General features: G+C 43.6%; 2 protein-coding genes across 3 annotated transcripts; one reads left to right on the plus strand and one right to left on the minus strand.

The window, feature by feature from the left end:
• Positions 1–1,571: 1,571 nt before the first annotated feature.
• Positions 1,572–18,920, plus strand: LOC117427892 (innate immunity activator protein). Of its 2 annotated transcripts, none has more exons than XM_059003941.1 (10): positions 1,572–1,760; positions 8,136–8,247; positions 10,000–10,133; positions 10,480–10,602; positions 10,870–11,101; positions 11,578–11,631; positions 12,065–12,326; positions 12,459–12,635; positions 12,925–14,008; positions 16,977–18,919. In XM_059003941.1, the coding sequence occupies exons 2-10, from the start codon at positions 8,193–8,195 to the stop codon at positions 17,067–17,069; spliced, it is 2,214 nt and encodes a 737-aa protein (XP_058859924.1). In that variant the 5' UTR covers positions 1,572–1,760; positions 8,136–8,192; the 3' UTR covers positions 17,070–18,919. The 2 variants fall into 2 exon arrangements, with proteins under 2 accessions (XP_058859924.1, XP_033902159.3); XM_034046268.3 differs by lacking the exon at positions 1,572–1,760 and adding an exon at positions 5,524–5,632 and having other exon boundaries at positions 16,977–18,920.
• Positions 18,921–19,174: 254 nt separating this feature from the next.
• LOC131702097 (galanin receptor 2b-like) lies at positions 19,175–21,786 on the minus strand. The gene is made up of 2 exons (XM_059003942.1): positions 21,745–21,786; positions 19,175–20,624 (listed from the first exon to the last, which is right to left on the minus strand). Exon 2 carries the CDS (start codon positions 20,613–20,615, stop codon positions 19,596–19,598), a length of 1,020 nt encoding a protein of 339 aa, XP_058859925.1. The 5' UTR covers positions 20,616–20,624; positions 21,745–21,786; the 3' UTR covers positions 19,175–19,595.
• Positions 21,787–23,075: the final 1,289 nt, after the last annotated feature.

A 23,075-nucleotide genomic window follows, 5' to 3' on the forward strand; every position in this document is an offset into this window, starting at 1 on the left:
GTGTTTTGAACATTAAAATTTCAATGATACAAACAGGACTGGGCTGCAACAAATGCCGTCCACCCAGTCCTGCAGCATTAAAGGATCGTGCCATTTAACAAAACAACGCCATGGTATGATAATGACTCCCTGCACAAACTGGCACCCACACCAGCTGTATATCTAATTGAATAATCCAATAATTGCGCACTGTCCCGTCTGAAACAGGAGCGCCTCACACCCATCCCAAAAAGAACCCGCCCCATCATCCCAGGAGTGCCCTAACAATCTGGTGAGCTGTCTGCTTGCCGTCCTGCGTTATTGTGCATTGAAAAGCACGGGTGACGTGCAGGTGTATGTCCGGCTGCGTTTAACTATTAACCTGTTATAAAGACTGTGCTCTTAACTTTACGATCGTGCCCTGTGTTCTCTGTGTAAGATGACTCCTCTACACGAGATAAGATATACTGGAATTGCAATCCATATCAGTCATTTCTTGTAAATAGTTTATAATGAAAATGAAAATAAAGTGATCCTTATGTTGGTCCAATGATTCAGCTTTAAAAAAAAAAACACTGAAGGCATTTTTAATACGCTTATTGTACAGTGTTGTCATCACAATGTGAGGGAAAAAACACACATTTGTCGCCTCCCTTGTCCCCTTACTGTTGCATAACAGCAATGTGCAGAATATGAGTCAGGTTCACTCCCCTTTGCAGCCGGTGAAACCCACACTACAGTCTAACACATGTTAGAAACCGACTTTCAAAAAGACTTCTGCATACCCGACCCTGTGCTGTACTGAATATTACAACAAATGTTTTGTTATGATAACAAAACAAACATGAAATAAATGTGTTTTTTTGTCAGACTGGTAATACTTTAGAGAATATGCAATACTTTTACAGTTTATATTTTCATCGTGGGATTATAAGGAAACTACTTTTCAAGTCGCGTCAGAAATCTCTATTAGAAATGAGTTGTAAATACAAGATTGGTATAATGCATTCAGCTCGGTTTTATCAGGTATAAACCATCAGAATGATGCTGTATAACTTTTTTTTATTACTATTTAACACACAACAAACTGAATTATTTGTTTGTTTGTTTGTTTTTTTACATTAAAGACATTTCGTATAACTAGCAGTCAGGTGGTCTTGTGTCGGGTGCTGAATGGTTGCCTGTGTATTGGGGGGTGTAGAAGTGCTCATTCATCACTTTTACAGAACTAACAGCCAGCTGTCTCGCACACTCGCTCTTTGAATAAACTTTTCGTTCTTTAGCGCTTTCATTCTACAAGCGGACAAAAGCCACCCCGGCGCACCCGTGTGCTGCTTGAAAAAGCACATTGATTCAGGGAACAAAACTTTGACCGGCGTGGGGAACCCTGGAATGCCATCGATGGTAAAGGGGGAGAGAATCCGTTCAGCAAGTAATACAAAAACAAAAAAAACACAATAAAAATAAAAAAATAAGACAACATTTTAAAAATATGTACACGATTGAAAAAAAATCATATTAGGTCGTTGATTTAGTTGTTTTATAGTTAAAGGCGTGCCTTTCAAACCCCACACCACCCCTCTCAGTTGGATGAATGGACTGTTCCAAAGACAGATGTCCCGGTCCACAACATTTGGAATGGTGTTCTGCGACCCCCCCTGTGTTTGCAGCGCGTGTGGATGCCTGTGGTATCGCTTCTAGCATTGGGATGCACGTCTGAACGGAATTCCTCTAATCAAAGTCCACGCATGGGTTACTAACGACACAAACAACGGAAGCAGGTAACTGCGTTTGATTATTAACTGCTCGATCAAATTAAGGCTGCTTGGCAACTTTTCCTGGCAATGAAAGGGAGTGTTTACTGGAAACTCGTGTACACAAAAAGACAGCTGCAATTCTGAACAATAGCGGTGTTTTTGGAGTTTGCCAGCTGTTCCATAGTTTTTTATATTTTTATATGTATTCGTATGCAAGCATTGACATTTAGCTGTAAGTCTCAAGCGTGACCGAAGTCTAACAGTTTATAGCATGGCTCTGAAAAGTAAAGTTGTTTGTTACTGTGTTGTGGCTTAACGGTGTATATTATCACAAAACAATCCCTGCGGTTACATGCTAGCAGCGGGGGGCACAGCGCGGTCTGGTTTAGTGTTGTGCGTTTGATACCCCCGACCCGCCTGGAAGAGTATTTATTTACACAACGTGTTTATTTAATGGATTAAGGACTCGCGCTTTCACAGGACCGGCTTTCATTGAGAAGAGTTTTAATGAAAGGATCGCGATACTCTAAATACTGCGAGGGCTGTAAATACACGTGATTGACAACCGCATCGATCCAACTCGTCAGTAAGTGAGTCGGGGATGTTTACGCGATTCATTTAAACGCAGTAACGCGTCACGCACCTTGAAAAGCATTCGCAGTTATTTATAAACTGTTTGTTTATAAGCAAAGGCGAAACCTTATTACGAGATGGGATCTGTGAACTGAAAGATATAATCTGAAGTTTTAAAGTGTAAATACCTTTTGTAATCTTGTTAGGTATTTTAATGAAATCCCTGCATTTTGATGGTATGGAATTGGTTACATAGATTTACTGTTGATTTCTGAATCACAGGGGACCATTAACTCCACCCACGACAAAGTTTTGAGATTAGCCATTAGTAGCCAGACAAGCACTGATGGGCCGAATAGCCCCTGTTGGCACATTTCTTAGGTTCTTTAGTCTGGTTTGCTCAGTTTTTTTCTGTTGAGTTAAACCATGTTCGTTAAACTCTAGAACAAAACACAACATCGGGAGTCACGCTTGTGCATATTTATATTGACAACATAACTCCGCAGTAAAACACAACGCTACATTGAAACTCTCTGGGATAACTCTTAATACTGAAGAAAGCAAAGGGACTCTTCAGCATGGGACTCGCTGTGTAACTAGAAATTCATAACGCTGCAGCATCTGTCCTGCTTGTGGATCCATTTTGAGAAATGATACAGAAAACTACAGATGTAAAGTTTACATATGTTAGTAACATACACCCCCGCCATGGTAATAAATTCAACCAGTATGATGGAAACCGGACAGACAGGCAGACAGACAGCTCCATATATCCCCACAATCTAACTGCTGCTAAATCGTGTCACTAACAGGTTTCCTAACAATTTTCTAGCTGTTTTTAAATAATTTCTAGCTTGATAACACTCACCGTTCCTTGTCTTGATTTTTCCCCCCTATTTTATTTCCACTTGCCAGTTTTTCCTGCTCTAAATCATCCCCCTTTTGTATTTTACACTTTGGTTCCATGCTGAGTGGAGGTGTGTGTGGGGGGGGGGGTCTCATTACTCGTAACACAGGAAGTGGATGAGGACACTAATTCCATTCTAATTAGTTGTGGTGCTGCGAGGGATTCGCCCTCATCATTTTAATGAAATCCCATCTTGAACCCTTCACCTTGGTCACGCTAATTACCAGCCGTTCCGTTTTGAGTCGAATCTCCTGCTGCAGGTGCACAGGAGTGGGGAGACACAAAAGCCTTCTGTTATCTCTGAGAAAAACAAACAGCCAGACTGGCTGGCCATTTTATAATGGGCTTTTCCATAGGAAAGCATTTCAGGTCGTAGCATCCAGTCTGAATAAATACACCGGCAATTTACTGAACAGGTTCAGCCAGTGAAATCGCTTCTCTTTTGAGTAGTTTGGGAAAAGCAAACAAGACAGTTGGGCTTATCGGGGTTATGTCCATCCATAACCATGATGAAAACCTTTGGCTTGTGGCAGGCTAGCTGCCATTGGTCAGTTTATAAGGTTAAAGGTTAAAGTACTGCAGCCCCAGGCAGCCGTTCTAGTGGCTGGACTGGCTACTGGACTCTTGTTTCCACAGATAGATACTGGCACAGAACTGTAACGTGTGAAGAGGCCTAGAGAAAAGACAATGGGAGCATTCATCAGCTACTAAACAAATCAATGTTGCTGTAATGGACTGCAGTTCACCAGCAGGTGTGATTATTAGCAGCAAGGCCGTTCACACGCTAGCTGGTTTCAGAAGGGGCTAGAGAGGGGAAGGGACCAGCACAACTGAAATGGAAGTTGTTTCATCGTTCGTGAAACTACCATTGGAATGTTTGTGCCTGGTTTCTATGTTTCCGTGTCTGTGGAATGCTGTGTCTGCGCAGCAGTGCAACGCTGCCCATCTTTTTAAAGTCTTGCATTCATTTCTTAAATCTTCCCTCTATTAGTATGGCTTCTGTTTTTTATTAGTTTTTGTTTGTAGATATTTTCAGGCTTTTTTTTTTTTTTTACACTGCCTAAAAATCAAATAGCACAGATTGTGGATCACAGCATACTGTATTGCAGTAAATTACACTAAACTGTGCCATGAACCAGAATGGGAGAAGTGAACACCAAATACAGTAAACTACACCATGCGTCTGTGTTTCTAGAATAAGCGTGTGGTTTTTATTTTTCCATTTGTTTTTCGTCTCTGGGGTGTTTTTACCCTGTGTAAATACATATTCATAGACAAGATGTACAAGTGATCAACAGATTTAAAATGAAGCTTAGAAAATGTAACCTTAGGCTTGTATTAACTGTATTAACATATTCCTAAAACATGAACCTGACCGGGACCTGCAGGCATATCTCTCTGTGCTGGTGTTGTAACGCTGCCTGCATCCCCAGGTCTAGTGTTAGAGCCGCAGGTACCTGCAAGGTGTGCTATTTCCCCACCAAAAAGAAAGCACAAAGGCTCGGAGCTCTACACGGAAAAGAAACTCTGAAACTGAACCCATGATTCTGCTTCAAGAACAAAACCCAACCAAACCGACTCACAAAGGACTGAGACAGGAGGCCTGAGCAGGACTGGTTTAATGTGGGGGGGGGGGGGGGGGACGGGGGGGGGGACTTTGTTGGTTTGTCAGCTGATCAGCTTTTATCTCCACGCTGCCCCTCCCTCTGACTCAAACACAAGGAGCAGCTGTTGTAGCTTTTCTTTCACTTTGTTGAGCTTTTTAATACTTCTTTTATTTCTTAAAGGAGTGCTTACCAACCCGGTTTTTTTAACCTCTTGCAACATTGTTTTTGAAATACTAAAGGAAGCATTCTCACAACCCCCCAGTATATCTGCTGCTTCGTAGCTTGCTTGTGTGATTTTTCTATACACAGCTCTGTAGATTGTGGTACCTTCCTGTGCTGTAGGTCACACTGCAGTTAGACCATCAGAGTGACCCGCAGCAGAGGAAAGGAGAACAGTTCCAAAATGAACTGGAAGGTTTTGTTGTTTTGATCTTCGCACGTGTGTAAGTCTGAACAATTTAACAGCTGTGAATAACATACACCCCTCGCCATGGAAACACATTCAGTATGACGAAAAAGTATGACGACTATGGACAGACCTGCAGAAGCTGCCTGCCAGTAACACAGCTCCCACTGTGAGGTCACGCGCTGCATTCTGTTCTGGAATTCACATTGTGTTCTGATTTGCTGGCCTGGAACACTGAGAGGCCCCTCCCTGTGTGAGGTCATCACAGGTATGCAGTGTGTCTCCCTCCCTGTTCAGACAGGTACTGGAGCGGCCTCACCCCTAGCTATCAGACAGGGCTCTGTACAGGTAATCAGAGCAGAGTGCAGCAACAACTCCAGCAGCGAGCTCCACTCCGGATAATGTAAGTTCTGTGCTGTTTTTATGTGTTTATGCTGTGGTCTGTATTGTGCAACAATACCAGAACATGACGGGGGATATTTGTGGTATGCTGTTTTCATTCTGTTAATGCAAGCTGTACATATTTGTGTTTTTTAAAGAAGCTCAGGTTTAGTATAATGTTTGAATTTGGTTTGTGCAGAAGCAGTTTTCTATAACTGGAATTAATGATATATATATATAAGTTGTTGTTACCCATTTTAATTTAATTTAAGGGTTTCTGAAACCACAGATTAATGTGTCGACTGAACATTTAATAAATGTTTCATTTCATTACCGTAAACCCTGAAGCCTAACCTTAACCCTAAGAGCAATTTTAACCAGGATCCCTGCTACTCTGTAGTTTCATTGTGTTTATTCACACTATCTTTACAGTCTCTTATTACAAGTTACGTGACACTGCTATTGAAACAAATGTCGTCGTTTGCTCCTGAAACGCAGGCAAAAAGGCTTTGCAGCGCATTCGACTAGAGAGATTTTTCAATGTCTTTTAAAATGTCATTGAATTTATTAAGTTTCTTTCACTGTTTCTAAAATCTGCTCTACTGAGTGGTGAATTCTTCTGGAGGTGTCTGGCTTGGGTGAATTTTATTGGGTGAATTGTTACTATCTGAATAGTGCTAATGATGATTTAGAGTCGATATCTCTTCAAATCCAGCTCCGTGAGTTTGTGACTAAAATGCTTCTTTTATATCCAGTAACCTTTTATTTCAACTCTTAAAATGTCTGCGTCCGATTTATTGAGTACATTTTGCACAGCCTGCTACAGTGTGTGTGTGTGTCGTATATTATGTTCTCCAGGAAGGGTGTATCAAATGCAGCTGTGTTCAAAGTATATATTGTTAAAAAGAAGTCTTCTTGTGTTGAGAGCAGTAATTACCCTCGTACCTAAACAGCTTCCAGCCAGGTATTTAACTGCCTTTTACTGGGGCCAGTGTGTAATTATGTGCCCATCACTTTCATTGTGGATTACAGAGCCTCCCCTTGTGAGGGCTGAAAGCTGGGCTGCACTCCTCTGAACAGAATAATAGACAATCCCAAGGCAGGTACTGCTAGCTACTGATTTCACATGCCCTGTTCTGAAACAGTCCCATTTCATTACTAATCTTTCACTCCAGGGGAAGGCTTGCATCACTTTGAAAGTACCAACACCCTCGTTTTGTTGTTGGTACGAAACTGCTTCGATTTACATTGGAGCTAATTCAGCTTTCTGAACTGTTTAGTTTTAAACGGGTACCAATGTGGGGATTCCTCCCTTAGTCACTCAAGCAGACCAGCATATATATATTATATATATACATACATGTGAATGTTATGGAGTTCTACTTAACCTTCGTCTAAACAGCTGGCAAATATCTCAATATCAATTAATCTTGATATACTGGTATGTGTTTGGAGATAAAAAGCATGACGTTTGCTTTTAATTGCTGTGCCAGTTTCATTTGATCTGTGCATGTGCCGTTTCTATTGCAAAAGGAAGTGGGCTAGACGTTCATGTGGATCGCAATGTGTAATAGGCAACTGGAAGAATTCATCAGCAAACTCAGACACATGCAGTCATAAAGCTATTGTGATGTCATTAGAACCTCGGAGTGCACAGCCAGTCGGTGACCTGTAGAGTCTAAACAACCACAGACACACAGAATTGAGGAATATCCACTAATGGTCTGTCATGCCTCCCCAGCAGGAAGCTTTCACAATGGTCTTATGAATCACTGGGTTCAAGAGTTTACCCCAGACCTTGTGCTGAATGCGAGCGAGTGTCGCTGTTTATATTTGCAACTTCGAAAGAGTAAACAGACTGACAAGCCAGAGCATCCGTTCCTGCAGCGAGCTTCTCCCAGCATTCATATCCGTGCACGTCAAACAGGATTCAGAAGCTGCTACACAAACACTGGGACTCTCCATCTGCAAAGATGTATTGAACATGTGCAGGGATTTTAAGGGGTTTGTGTTGAGAGTCCACGGCATTGTATAACTCCTAACACACTGAAACACTTATCAAGGTCTTTATACCTAATGGAATGTGTACCAAGTTAAATAAAAAGGGGAGTACAACCTGGACATGCCCACTCGTTAAATAAAGCTTAATCATGTTTGGTAAAATTGACCGTTCTGCTACTGTAATGCGATGCTTCTGTATCGTAACATTTTCATTAGATATATAATATATACATATACACACATATATATATATATATATATATATATATATATTGATCAGTAAGATGAGAAACCCATGTCGCCCAGCCCTCTCTGTTTTGTATCTAGCTTTGGTGTTTCTGAACAACCACGTCTCTCCCCAGCCCCCTAATATCAGTCCCAGAGCCAGAATGGTGTAAATTGGGGTCTTTGTTTCGAACACTCCTGTGGGAGAGGGTTAGAGAAACGCTGGGCTCGGGCAGTTTCGTTTCAGGCACTTCTGTTTTATATATAAATCTCTCTCTCTCTCTCTCTCTGTATTCCAGGAGCACTTGATATTGGAGGATACTTGTACTGTAACTGATATATAAGAACACGCTACCATGGAGTGCAAAGATGAAGCCAGTGATACGGACAGTGGCATTATCCTCCAGTCAGGTAAGCAGGGCTTTCCATCTGTCACCATTTCATACCCTGTGTTACAATAGGACCCCACCTGCTGCTCATAGGGAGCTGTGCAGGGTGTCGGGGGTCCTGCTGCCAGTAACACAGGGTATGAAATGAAGTTTGGGTAGTAATATTAAAATTCAATGACAAGCGTTTCCACTAGAAGTCTTTCTCGGTGTCTTCAAGCCATCCAGTCAAAATGTTTGTCTGTTTTTTTAAGTTTCTTTTAGTATTGCTAGTACAGATTTAAAGCACGACAGTTAACACTGGGTTTGTGTTGAGAGTTAATGGCATTGCATAACTCTCTGGTTACTCATTGAGACAGGTTATTTACATCTAATGCAGTGTGCACCATTGTGAAATAAACAGTTGCATAACAACTTGGGCACACCCTCGAGTTCAGATGAGCCAGTTATTATTATTATTATTATTTATTTCTTAGCAGACGCCCTTATCCAGGGCGACTTACAAATGTTACAAGATATCACATTATACATTATTTCACATTATACAGATATCACATTATTATTTTTACATACAATTACCCATTTATACAGTTGGGTTTTTACTGGAGCAATCTAGGTAAAGTACCTTGCTCAAGGGTACAACAGCAGTGTCCCCCACTGGGGATTGAACCCACAACCCTCCGGTCAAGAGTCCAGAGCCCAGAGCCCTAACCACTACTCCACACTGCTGCCAGTTATTGTTGCTTGTTTTGTGATGGATTAGCAGTTTCCCTTTACAATAAATAGGCTTGTTTTTATTTTTTTGTTAACGTGGCGCCTGAATTAACGTCTATTTACTTTGTTTGGTAAGATCTGTGTGCTTTAAAAATACCACCAGTCTCTTCTAGCTCTGGATCAATAATATAATTGGGAGAACGCAGAGGGGAGCATGTTCTGCATCGTTGCAGCCTTGGGACTTGCACCTCCCTGAGGGCTGGTGAAGTGCCAGCACAGGGCATAATAACGCTTGATAACCCAGACAGGGACCCTCTGTCTTCTGAAGACACACCTGTTATTATCCCACCTCCGTATGTAACATAGTGGATAACTAAAGAATGTGCCTGCAGTTACTGTTTAATTAGCATATTCTGTTCACTTAGAAACAGTGTTAAATACCTGAAGAATCTTGATTTTTTTTAGTTTCCTTGGAAAGACATTCCAGTAACCCCTTCGCCTCTCGGTTGTAGATGACTCGGATTCCTGTTGTCTATAATCTCCTGTTGAAACATGTCTTCAGTTGCTAAGTGACCCTCTTCCTCGCTTTACTGAAGATTTTGTGGTTTGTAGTAATGGGAAATGTTTAGTTTCTCATATTTATCAACGCTTACACGTTTGGTCTTGCCCCTGATGTCATCTTTCGTTTGACAGCGTAGCATGGATGTGGCACCTGCAGTATATTATAATGGGGTGCAGTGGACTGAGAATTGTAACATGTATAGTTTTGAATGTGTTTAATATGAACGTGGCACTGGAAATAATGCTTTGTGAGCGAGCAAGTGTTCTAGACTGTTCAAGAAACTAACAATCTAGAACCGGAATCGAGCTTTATTTAATCCATCAGAACAGAAGGATTCCGTGAAAAGATCCCGGCGCTTCTCAAATGTACCCGAAATATTTCAATCCACCCCCGAAAGAATTGCTCATGCGCTTGCGTCCGACCGTCATTTTAGCAGTCATGCATGTTGTGTCCCTGCATTGTTAAAGAGGCTGTACGCTGTCTGTTTGTGTCTCTGCCCAGGCCTTGATAGCCCCACGTACCCCGTGAAAGACATGCCCACGCACACAAGAGCGGTGAAACTGCGCCAGCAATCCCTGGAAGACAAACTGGAGAGCTGCCGACTGGAACTCAGAAAGCTGTGCATCCGAGAAGCTGTGAGTCTGATAACTCTACTACTGATAATAGAGAGGGGGTCCCCAGTGACTCGTCCAGCGAGGGAGTGTACAGCCAGCCGTGCAATCCGGAGCTTGCTGCTTCGAATCCTGGCCTGGCAGAGTTGGCGATCTTGGCTGGAGACCGGGAGGGCTGCATTGGGTTTTGTGCTCGAGATAGTCGGCCAGGGATGGGTCGCCTCATTGTGATTCAGTGATCCATACCGGTCAGGTGCCTAACAAAACTAGGCAGAGACTTTCTACTTGAACCAGGAAAATTGTATTAGGATGTGCGATTTCAGTTTCTTTCACACATATATATAATATGTTTTTTTTGTTTGTTTTAAAGGAGCTGACTGGAATACTGTCCAAAGAATTCCCCCTGAAGCCTGGGGAGAAAGCACCCAACGTGAGGCGAAGGATCGGGGCAGCATTCAAACTGGACGACCTGAGCATCCTGCAGCAGGGATCGGTAACCACTTTTAACTACTGTGTTGTTCTTCTGGTCCGCAATCCCTTTCTATATCCCTTTCCGTTTCACTCGTCCCATCCCAGTAAGTTTTATAATGCACCCCTGTGGCCTCAGTAGAGCTCTCAGACATGTCTTCTCTCCAAGTACAGCTGGTATACCCGCGTGTAACCGTCAGCCTGTCCCCCCTGCAACACTGCATGCAAAAAATACATCAGGAAATATCAAGGTCCTTTTTGTTAACGCCCCTTTCCTTGGCCCCGCCCCCAGGACCCCAAGCTGAGCTCCTTGGAGGCGGAGCTTGCCCTGCAGTTTCAGATCTACGAAGCAGCCCGCAGGCTGTCATTGGAGGAGAACATCAGCAGGCACATGAAGAAGAACCGGCTGAACCAGTGCGAGAAGGAGCAGAAGAAATTGAAGGAGCTGCAGCAGGCTGTGAACGAGCTCCACACCAAGGCTGGACACAAGCCACTGCACCCGGGCAGCCAGCTCCAAGACCCGGGTAGGAACACCATCCTCCCAGTGTCAGACGCTACCTTCCAGCTTAACTTTATACTGCGTGTTAACAGACAGACTCCACACTGCAGTGTCACCCATTCCAGGTTTTACTACGAGCTTGATTAGCTACAGTGTGTATAGATAACAAGCTCAGGTGTGTCGTCTTAAACCTGTCGTAAAACCAGGAGCGGATCAAACTGCTATGCAATTGGAAGTCTTATTTCCATCTGTGGGCTCTGTTACTTTGACATTTAAAACAATGTTAAGTGTTTTTTAAAAGGCATGGAGAACTCGTCAACAGTGCAAAAGCAAGTCATTTTTCTAAAGGATCTTTTAAGATTAGCGCATTGTATGTTACCACCTGTGTTGACACGATAACATAGCAGACAGAGAGAGGCAGGTAGAACCCAGGTCCGGAGCCCTGTTGGTCATGTACCGTGCAAAGCACAGAGTGTGAGTGTCGCTGGTTTCTCTTTGCAGACCCTCACGGCTCCGATGACAGCTCTCTGTCTGACGCTGCGCTGCTGGAAGACGGTAAGACTGCTAGTGAGACTGGTGTTAAGTGAATGAGCACAGGATCTCTGATTAGAAGAGCCTTTGTTTCAATTCCTCAAGGAACACCAGGGCAGGCTGAGACTCGATGAGGGATGATCTGAGAAAGTGGATCCGTTTGAACATGCAGCAGCTCGTACTGTCTCTCTGCTCTTTGACAAAAGGGAATCCGTCCATTGTCTCTCTTCAGACCAATAGGGCTATCTTCTGGGGCATTTTGTAGCAATTAGTTCCAAGTTAGAAAAATGACTGTATGGAAAATACCCATTGGTTTTGAATTTCCTTAGTCCTTCATTGGTTGAGGAAATCAACTAATATGAGCTAATTATGATACCAGAAGATGAAAGGGTTATACCGGGCCTAGCTTACTCCTAAACCCATATGAAACCATGGTTGCTTTGTGTGTTTTCCACAGAGGGCGTTCCAGCTCTGACCCCCCACCCTGTGTGTGAGACCTCCTCCCCAGCGGCACCCCCCCCTCACAGCTCCCCGCTGCCCCCCACCCACTCCCACCGCCCGCTTCCCCCTCAGACCTTGGAAGGCCTCATCCTGGGGCTCAGCCCCAGCCTGGAGTACGACCGCTCCCCCATCCAGAACACCGCCTGGCGGGAGTCCAGCCTCGACCAGCCCTATGAGAAGCCCAAAAAGACCAACTCCGCCGCCAGCAGCCAGTCCAGGTGAGGCCGCGATTTCTACCAGGGCAGGGGGTCCAACAGATCTTGTATCGGTGTGCTAGCAAGGCCTTGATTGGGCAAAACATCTGTTCTTGATCATTCTGTCAGTAAAGCCTTCCTCTCTTGTCGCTGCAGTAGCCCGGCCGGGACTCCAGTGTCGACTCCAGTAGATTTCAGACTGGGAGATGTTCAGCTGCCGTACCAGTTCAGTCCGATCATGAAGCTCCCGCTCCCGCTCCGGCACACCCACTCCTCCAGCGCTCCCTCCACTCCGGAGATGCAGGGGCGCTGGGTGCACTCGCAGTCCGTGAGGTAGGGCAGGGGGTTCAATCAAACCATACCGCAGCCTTCACATAGAGGATCTGGACAGGAATGAGATTTTAAAACAGGAAACCGCTGCATCAACACTTAGTTAAATACTGTCTGTTAGGTGTTTTGATTTTCATTTTCCGTTTTAACTTTCAGCTTTTAAAACATGCATTTTTTAGTGGAACCCAATTCAGATTCAAGCATCTTGTAACACTACACTTTTTAAACTAAAATTGTATCAAACGGCAGGAGCGATTTTATTTATTTTATATTTTGAATTATTTTTTACCAGGCTACCCAGTAGCGACCCTTCCCATGATCCTTTGGAATCCAGAGGGCGGAGCCGGTTACCTAGGAGACAATCTGCCAACTTCATGATGACCTCCCAGGACCACCCCTTCCCTCAGCCCAGAATGAACCTATCCAACCCCCTGTACCACTCTGGCTCTGAGGACAGTAACTCCGACTACTCCACCCCCTCCTACACAAGCTCCTCCTGCCAGGAAAGGATGCCAGAGCTGGTCAGACCGGGCCTCCCACCCTACCCGGGGCCTCCCCAGAACAACTGCTACTCAGGTTTCTACAAGAACCCCCAGAACCACTCCTCCCCAAACTTCTACCCACCGCATGGATGCACTGAGGGTGGGAGGGGGTACCTCAGAGAGAGTGATCAGGGGAGGGGGTATCTCAAAGAGAGTGATCCAGGGAGGGGCTATCTCATAGAGAGTGATCAAGGGAGGGGGTATCTCAGAGAGAGTGATCTGGGGAGGGGTTATCTCATAGAGAGTGATCAGGGGAGGGGGTATCTCAGAGAGAGTGATCTGGGGAGGGGTTATCTCATAGAGAGTGATCCAGGGAGGGGCTATCTCAGAGAGAGTGATTCGGGGAGGGGCTATCTCAGAGAGAGTGATTCGGGGAGGGGCTATCTCAGAGAGAGTGATCCGGGGAGGGGCTATCTCAGAGAGAGTGATCCGGGGAGGGGGTATCTCAGAGAGAGTGATCCGGGGAGGGGGTATCTCAGAGAGAGTGATCCGAGGAGGGGTTACCTGCAGCCCCCTCCTCCCCTGCTGTGGGATCACCCCTGCAGGCAGTATCGTTACGATGATGATCCGGCTCCACGGAGGGTGATGCAGAGGCCCTTCCCCGCACAAGTCAAGCTTGCTCGCGCCCCCTCTCTGAAGGATTACCCCCAATCTGCCAGCCAGAGGGGGCTGCCCAGAGAGGTGGTCTCGGAGGAGCTCCAGTCCTGGCACGTGCGGACGGTGTTCAGGAGTGTGCGCCCCCGGTCCCTCGACAGACAGGGTGCCATCCGGGTCAGAAGCAACACGCCAGGCAGGGAATCCCCCCTCACCAGGCAGCCAGTGCCCCATCAGCAGGTAACCTCATTACCTTTCTATGGCAGCGATTTGAAGTTAAGGAAATGTAGCATTTTTTCACCCCATGTACATCTGATTTTACTATTTTTCTTTAACCTAGGTTTATATAAAGTTCTCAGTTTGCTTTCCTTGCCTTCCAGGAAGTCTCCTTTTCTTTCCTAGACTACTTTACTTTCTAGCTTGTTTTCACCACAGTGTCTTGGAAATCAAAGGCATCTGAGTGGCTGCAAAGACTGTCAGTCAATAAGGCCAAGAGCTGGTTGGTAAATGACAGGAAAGGCGGCCATGAGAATTTAGATTTTTAAACTAAGCAGAACAGTTTGAGTTTGTTCCAGAGAATGGGAGTAGTTATGTAATTCATAAGGCAAAAGGTATTTCTGATTGGAAAACATTCAGGCTACTGGCAGAAACACGGATACAAACTTGTACAAGCATGAGGTGCCTGTGTAGTAATGCAAGCAGCGGGTAGATTATAAGGGAAAGGTTAACACGAGTCGCCATGTTCCTAAATAAAAGACGACGCAGTGTTTTCGTTTTGATGCTGTTAAGGCAGAATCGTTTTCTAACCTCACTAGTGGAGTGCATGTTCAGGCTTTACGTTCACTTTTGTAGAACAGCTTTCAAGATTACAAAGGTATGCCTTTATTAAACTCTTGCTATCTTATCTTAAAACCAATTTCCTAATCCAGAGACCCACTAAATGATTAAAGGGTGCGTGACACAGAACAAGAGGAGCCTGTCACTACTATATACGTTTATATATTCTCTTCAAACTACCATCTATGTTATTATCTGCATCTGTAAGCTCCCGTCACACACATGATCGTGTTGTCCATTTCAGAAATGGCGCTCTCAGATCTGGATTGCTTTTGGAAGTTGTTAGTTGGATTCAGTAGTTAGAGGATTTCTGATGTGTGTTTTATACGTTGATAAATGTATATTTCTTCAGTGTATTGCTGTAAAATAACCCTGAGATGTGCAGTGATTTTGCACAGCTCTGTCCTCATTAAACTCTGCTGGCCTCTTTGTAATGTTGCTTGTAAATTTACTGTGTCTCTTAATATACTTTTATAAATGTAAAACCTGAAACACAAGGTCCAGTAAAGCAAAAGAAGCATTGATTCAGCCAGTAGAGCACGGTGTGGTCTGCCAGGGGAAGTTTATCTGCATTAAAAACTAGCTGCAGACGAGAGCCCTCATTGGGCGCTTCGCCATAACACCCACGCATTGAAACCTGGCTGTTCAGATTTTGAGAGAACACACCCAAGCACTTGAGTTTTAATATTCAATCCAGGACACGGACAGACCCGAAATATCCTAGCCCATACCGTTAAGTACCTGCACACTTATCTTTCTAGAAATCCCCGAACATGTTCTCAAAATATATCGTTGAGTTTCCTGAGTAGCTCGTTCGTGTTTTGACTTCCCGGGCTTGCTCATGTCTGAACAGAGTAGCAGGTACTTTGCCTCAGGCTATCTGAGAGGAATCAGGCAGCACAGGCTGGGACCTGTGTCTGTTCAGCTCCAAACGCTGCCAGTCTTGGCAGGACTGACCCCCCCCCCCTTCAGGAAGAACCCCTTTCCTTTCACACCCAGCCCCAGACTGCTTTCTAAATGACAGTCCTGTGTGCACTGTAACACAATGAGGAGGGGCAGTGCGCTGGGAACAGAGAGAGAGAGCGAGCACACACACACACACACACACACCTCAATCCTCAACTGAACACTCCCTGCCAACAGACAATTGGGACAGATTGTTTTGTGTTTTGTGGACTGGTGTCTAATGGGAGAGGTGTGCATGATCTTAATCCTTCGTGTGAGTTATCTCATTCTTCTTGTCGTTCAGATTCATTTTGCATCATTATCTGTGTCTGTCATCGCTGGTGACTTTTTTTCACTTGGAATCCGGCTGCTCAAGTCCAGTGGGTTTGGTCAGTGGTCAGGTTTCTGGTGTATTCTTCTGATTTCAGTGTCATCACATCCTGGTGACTTTTTTTTTTAATTTATTTATAAGTTCAATCTGAATAACAAGAAGAATGCAGACGATACCTCTTTTAAGCTGAGACCAAATTGAACTGAAAGACCAGAGGGTCGTCTGTCTGAGGCCCCCAGCCCCTGTAAGTGTCGTGTTTGTTTGGCACATGTACTGCATTCCGTCTGTTCATGGACGGCACTAAATCTGTGGAGCAGCTTGGTGGATCTCACACCAGCTCTCCCCAACCCCCAGTGCAGCCCTGCCCCTGTCCCAGCCTGGTACACAGGGAGCGTCTCCTACACAAAGCAGCTCCGTGAGTAAGCAGCGTCCGTCTGCATGATTCATGCTGCTATCACACTGGTTATGTGGTAAGGCTTCTGATTCGCTGTGCTGTGTCGCACTTTTCCCAGTGTTGGCGAATGTCTGGTTCTGTGCAGCACAGTGTGAGGCTCGTGCATTGAACAGCCCCTTTCCTTCCAGGTGGTTAAAGTGCAGCTCTTTCCTTGTAGACTTTGAGCTGGAGTGTTTGCAAACATGATTGGTGTAGCTGACGAGTCACTGTGAGGTGAAGGAGTGGCACCCAATGCTTGACAATCTTACCGTTCTTTGTTCAAATGGATTAGCTTTTTTTGTCAAGTGTTTGTCAATACTTTTCTCAATCACACGTTGATCAACTAATGCTATAATTCTGCATTTAATAGAATTAACATTTCATTTATTTGTACATGGGCTTTAACTGAATTGACACCTGTAGTTGGTAGTTTTACTTTTGTAGTTATTTCAATTTTGACATTTGATCTTCACATACAGTATTATATTACACCACGATACTATAAAAAAAAAAAAGAAGTCTATACCAGATCCTCATCAAACAGTTTAACGTTTGGTAAAATCATATACCTTCTAGGCTTTAATGTTAAGGGGGAAAAGCATCTTCTGCTGGATCTTCCTGAAGAATGCTGTGGTTTTAAATGCGGTTCTTTGTGATTTCAGACTCCGCAGAGACGCATCTTGCAGAGAGCTCCGGACGGGACACCAGTGCAGTGGTATGTGGAGGAAGAGTCTGAAATCATCAGTCAGGTTTAGAGACGAGAGACAAGAGACAAGCGTCCGGCGTCCCCCCTCCCCACTTGCGGACCAGAGACTCCATCCTATTTATTTTTTAATTTATTTACAATCCTATCATTCACAAGGAGGCTGAACAGACGCCTGACCCGCTCGGACGCCGACGAGATTCAGGACCCTGCGCAGGCCTTTTGCACACTTGGCTATAGATGGTGTGCAGCAGAGGGTTATTCCACGCTGCTGTAAAATGGCTGGAGGAATCGCCCATCGGGAACTTCAACTGGAAGAGTCTAAGAGCAATGCCGTCGTGCGCGCTGCTGCTGCAGAGTTTGTAGACTTGAGGAAACTAATGTGGGAAGTAAACCGAGCTTATAAATCGATTCTCTTACCTCTCTGTTGCCACCACGCTATCACAGATGCCCTCCTGTGCTTTTAATTACCTAAGACTTCCCTGAACTTGCAACATGAACGATAAGGGTTCACAAGGATGAAGAAGCCAGCTGTTTGCTCAATAGTTCAATGAAACCGTGGTCATGCCTGCAGATGTTTTCAGGCAGATTGTCAAACACACTGTTTAGCTATGACAGAATACAGTGAGGTCTAATTGAACTTGGATCATTGACATCTGGTCACAAGCTCGCCTGACTGTATCTGGTGCTGTTTCCCTTATGCAAGTGTATTCCAGGGTGAAAGATTATGAAGCGTGTGTTCTCCGTCTGCAGGATGTCTGATAAGGAGTGTGAGAAACCCCTTTTTTTATAATCTTCAATAAGCACAGCACCGAACGCACAAAGCCAGGGACAGACTGAAATCGTTTTAAAGTCTTCGGACTCCACCAGGACCAATAATATCGAACGATATTAAACTAATAATAATTGAATGATAATTTAAAAGGATACACTGGTGTAAATAAATATATGTAGAAATATAACATGCTGGTCATTGTACTGAAATGTTTCGTGTTTATGTTGGTGAACACTAAGTGTATTAATATAATGGATGTTTTGGTGTTTTACTGTATAATGAAATAATAATAATGCTACACAAAAATACAGAAGCATCAATCTGCTTTTCACTCAGCTGTTGCTTTTATTTTGTTACTTGGATAATGACACAAAAACTAAAACAAATAGTTGTACAAGTATCACATCCTGTGCTGAAGGTCAATTTTATGGTAGAACAGGAAGTAGGGTACTAGAAAGCAGTTCTGTTTTCTAGAAGGCATGTTCAGAAATAGAAATCCACCCATAGAAAAAAAACTGCATTACATACGATGCTAATATATAGAATATCGTATAGGCTACGATACAAACCAATATCTAAACGAGAATTCACAGCAGCTACCCGTGAAGAGTTGTGTTGTTGACCACTCTGAGCTTGAGTGGGTTCAGACGTGTCCATTCAGCAGGTGTCTGTTATCTGCAGTGTGAGGGTGTGGGCTTCCTTTCCTTTAGTAAAGGCTACCTGATAAACGCTTGGGCAGTAACTGTCCATTTCAGTGAGTAAATTACACTAACGGGTGTGTGTAGGCAACACTGGGCTCAGATCGATATGGATATAACAATGTGTTTAATATCTTGGTTTCTTTTGCTCATAATATTTGTTCTTTTCAGGTCCGCATTTAGAGGGTGAATTCTATGTTTTTCACCTCTGGAGACCTGGGTTCAAATCCAGCTTGGGTGAAAAGGGAAATGAGTTTCGGTGATAAAACCTAACCCCTTTATTGGAGATTTAGTCACAAAAATAAATGTAAATTGAAATAATAAAATAGCTTGCATTTAAAAATATATATATATATATATTTAATGTGATTATAATAATCTGATTTGGACTATCATTTACTGAACAGGGCACTGTTTTTTGTATGTTTTCGTTAGAATAATCAAGTTTTCCTGAAGACACTTTGAATGATTTTATTGGAAAAAGAGCATTGGGAATTCCAGATATTTTACAAAATGTTTCTTTCCTTTTAAAAAAGCAGGGTTTATTATGCTTTTAAGTTATTCTGCTTATTGTACAGTATTAATTGTAATGAAGCCTGGTGCTTTTCTACTGAGCTGGAATTGCATGGAATTTATGTTGGGATATTTCCAATAAAATATGTTCTAAATATTCACGCTGTCATGTCAATGTATGGAGTTACCGGACGTCCCGGGAAAGACTTCATTTTTTTAATTGTTAAACGGCTTTTCTATTTGGTAGTCACTTTTTTGACGCACAAAACTGTAGCCGTGTGCCCAGCAAGTTGACGCACAGTAATGTATTATATAAAACAAAGAAACATATAGATTACTTCTTTTAATAATTCTCATTTTATGCGTTTAATAATTCATTTTCTGTTTGACTTCCTGGACCATGGTTATCTATTAATTTATTTATTATCTTGGAAGTGCCACCAGCCAAGTTTAGCCTTTTAAGTTCGTGTGAGGAACACAGCCGTTTGTATGATTATTTATAAATCTCCAATGTTTTAATTCAATGTTGTTATTATATACTTTTTAAAGTCGCGGTTTTTCACTCAGGTAAGTCGATTTTTAATGTAGCCTTTCACAGTTTTGACAGCGCGCCGCGTTCTGGCGTCGCAATGCAATTGAATTTTTGGGGAGGCGGCGCGTTGTTTCTGCGGCACCTTTTGACCATTCTCTTAAGCGCCTGCTTGTACTGGTCAGAGAACGAGAAAAAAATGATCGGATTCACGCAGGTGTTTGAGTAAGAAAGCAGCACAGCGAGGTCGTTGATTAGAAATGAAGACTCGAAGTGAGACAACCGCTGAGCTGCCAAACAAAACACAATCACCCAGCAAGGGATCCACATGACCACAAAAACCACCAGGACTGTTAGAATCATAACGGTGGCGTTTCTGTTCATCTGGAGCGTCACGTTGGCTGTCACGGCCTCTCTGTGCCACAGCGAGTAGATAATTTTGGTGTACAACGTGATCATGAGAAGCATAGGTGGGAAAAAGCAGATACCGCCTATTAAAGTTAGATAAAGTAACCACTGGCGCGGCTCCATGGTGTTCACGCAGGTTTCTGCACCGTCTCTATCGACTAATTTGTGGCACATCCACGAAGGGATGCTTATAACGAACGCGGCCCCCCAAATGAGAATCATTACAAAGCCGTGTTTTTGCGTGAGGGCCAGCGAGTGCATGGGATAGACCACCGCGATGAACCGGAGGACGGCGATAGCCACCATGCTGTAGAAACTACTGAATATGGTGAGGGTGGTGAGCGCCGAATGGGAGACGCACACCACAGCGCCCCAGCGCCAGCCCTCAAAGACCTTCTTGAAAAACGCCACGGGGATGTTGTAGAGGAGAAGGAAGAGATCCGACACCGTGATGTTAATGATGAACATGTTGGTCAGATTGTTGATGGGGCCGAGACGCCGTCTCTTACTGTCTATTAAAACCAGGAGGAGAAGGAGGTTTCCCATCGTGCCAACGCACATGATGAGCGCCAAGGAGGTGGACACGATGACCTTGGTGTAGCCCTCAACACGACTAGAAGAGGGGAGCCCGGAGGATCCATTGAGAGGCCAGGGGCTTTGTGAAACGTTCTCCATTTCAGAAATCTGCAATGAAACGTGACGGATTGAAATTACTATTGCTTTCTCAAATTTACTCCCCAGAATTGCACCACAGACAGAAGCTAGAGTTAAGGTGTCCTCATTCACATAATGAGTTTTTATTCATAATTAATAAAATACATTCAGGGGGGTTTTGTTCAGCTGCTATTTGCTTCTAAAACTAGAATTCCATTTTATGAATATCAAAATACATTGTATTGAAAATATTTGTATATCAAATGTTCCTCAAAATATACTGAGCATCAAAAGAAACGTTTCACTTATATATGAGTATCAAAAGAAACCTCACTTATATTTGGATAAAAATCTCTAGATGTGTTTGAAAAATGACAAACACTATTTTAGAGCAGGTGCAGTGACTTTTTATTGTGCTGATTAACAATTGACATCTTGAAGATGCTGCAGAATGATCTGTCGATCTGGGGCAGGTGTTGTGACTCTTGGTCTCCCAGTTGGTGGCTCTGTCAGTGAGAGAGTGTGTCTGGTTATACCGTCTCGCCAAGTTTGAAATCGCTGGCTGTGAGCACCCAAGACGGCGAGCCACAGCACGCTGCTAGTCCAGCCTCCAACATGCCGATCGCACGAAGGCGCTGCTCTCTGGACAGACGTGGCATTTTTTTCTATGATTTTCTTTATTGCTTTTATTCAAGCTTGCAATTCCACAGCTGAAATCACTCCATATCCAGAGTCCAATCAACTGTCTCACTAATTAGGTGATGAAGCGCATCTGCTTCAGTCACAGTCACTCAAGCGTGTCATGGTCAAGGATGAATGATCGAGTGATTTAAAAGAAGCCAAAAACATTTTGCCAATGTCCATCATTTATATACCTTTTTTTTCGAAAATAAATGTGTTATAATAGTGACGTTTCTTTTGATGCTCGGTATATACTTAAAAATAATGTACACGTTCTGTTCTGTACAAAACAAGACAATACAACCAATGCATGAAGACATCACAGAACCCTATTTATTCATATCTATCTGTCTATCTATATCTAGTGTAACGATCACAAGCCAGGTCGAAACAAACTGCTGAGTATTCACTCTAGCAAAGTCCAGCCTGAATCCCTTCGTATTGTGGAACAGCGCGTGCAGTCACTCACCTGTGCTGCAGTGTCAGATCAGCGTCTCCCTGGTCCCTGTTGGTTCTGTTGGGTGGTCAGCACTGACACGGCTTTATAGCACCTTCATCCTGCAGATGACGTCACCATCGGGGGGGGGGGGTGGCTGTGTGCCCCTCTGCGCACCGAGTGAGAAACACGTGTGATAAAGCACCGCACGGTAAAGCCTAGGCGAGCACTGGAAAGCACAGAGTGGTGTGGCGACACATCTTACAAAACAAACCATGGGAAACGAAGCCCTATAAAAGCTTCCCATAGTAAAAACATGCCAAAGTGTAATAAGCCATGGGTAAGTATTGTAAAGCACAGAGAGGTGTGGTAAAGCATATTTTAAAATATGGTAAAGTATGGTAAAATATTACCATGGGAAAACTTCAAGACTTCTGTGCACATTCTGTGCAATGGGCCATCGGTAAACTTTTAAAAGGTCAATATATATGTAGTGCTGTTTGTGTTTATTAAATGAATGAAAAGCTGATAAAAAAATAATACTCATACATTACACTGCTAAAAATGCTTAACCGAGTTAGTACATCAAATTAAAAAATTCCCCGACGCAGACAACAATAACAGGTGCCCGCTGTATCATTACTAAAACCCCCTAACTTCAGAAAGTCCGACTGTGGGGAGTAGTCTTTCCAGAAGCAGGGTCTGCGCTTCAGTAATTTCACTGCGCAACCGCACAGGACACGGACGCTTCAGAGCAGAACCCGGCTCAACTCCAAAACCAACTGACTGACAGGACCCGAGACAACGGCTATACTGACAAGAGCCGCTTCAAAACAGCGTGTTGCGTTATTGAAATGACGTAGGTGTGGCTCTGGTTTATCCAGAGAGACTCGTTAAATACTGTGTCCGATTTGAACAGGTATAATAACCACGCCTAATTATCAAGGACAGGCTGCAACAGCGTAGCTGCGACATGACTCGTCTTGCCTTTTGTGTGCATCACAGCACCCTGGAGGCGCTCGTTAGTGGAAATGGACAACAAGCAGACTGATCATTAACTTGCTAGCTGGACCTTTGGGCATATTAGAATTCCAATAATTAAAAGGCAAAGTTTTTTTTTAATTAATTAAAATGAATACCTGGTTTTGGTAGTGCTATATATTTTTTTATTTTTTTTGGGGGGGGGTATTAAAAATGTCATCTTTTAAAAAAAAATGCATTCGAGAACGTTATTCTTACAAGGGACAGAAAAAAAAGAAATTGCCTTGTATGAAAATGTTTATTTTTTTCAATAAAGATATTTCGTTTTTTGAGTTAAATGAAAACAGAAATGTTTGCTTGATGTCAAAATCGATCTCCAATAA

The sequence above is a fragment of the Acipenser ruthenus genome, chromosome 29 (genome assembly GCF_902713425.1).
Source record: "Acipenser ruthenus chromosome 29, fAciRut3.2 maternal haplotype, whole genome shotgun sequence".
NCBI lineage: Eukaryota > Metazoa > Chordata > Actinopteri > Acipenseriformes > Acipenseridae > Acipenser > Acipenser ruthenus.

Bases quoted from the DNA above. Each gene is read 5' to 3' on its own strand.
- LOC117427892 (XM_059003941.1), top strand. From the start codon at position 8,193: ATGGAGTGCAAAGATGAAGCCAGTGATACGGACAGTGGCATTATCCTC. The intron at 11,102-11,577 runs GTAGGAACACCA...TTCTCTTTGCAG, and splicing joins CAGCCAGCTCCAAGACCCGG to ACCCTCACGGCTCCGATGAC. The intron at 11,632-12,064 runs GTAAGACTGCTA...TGTTTTCCACAG, and splicing joins CGCTGCGCTGCTGGAAGACG to AGGGCGTTCCAGCTCTGACC.
- LOC131702097 (XM_059003942.1), bottom strand. From the start codon at position 20,615: ATGGAGAACGTTTCACAAAGCCCCTGGCCTCTCAATGGATCCTCCGGG.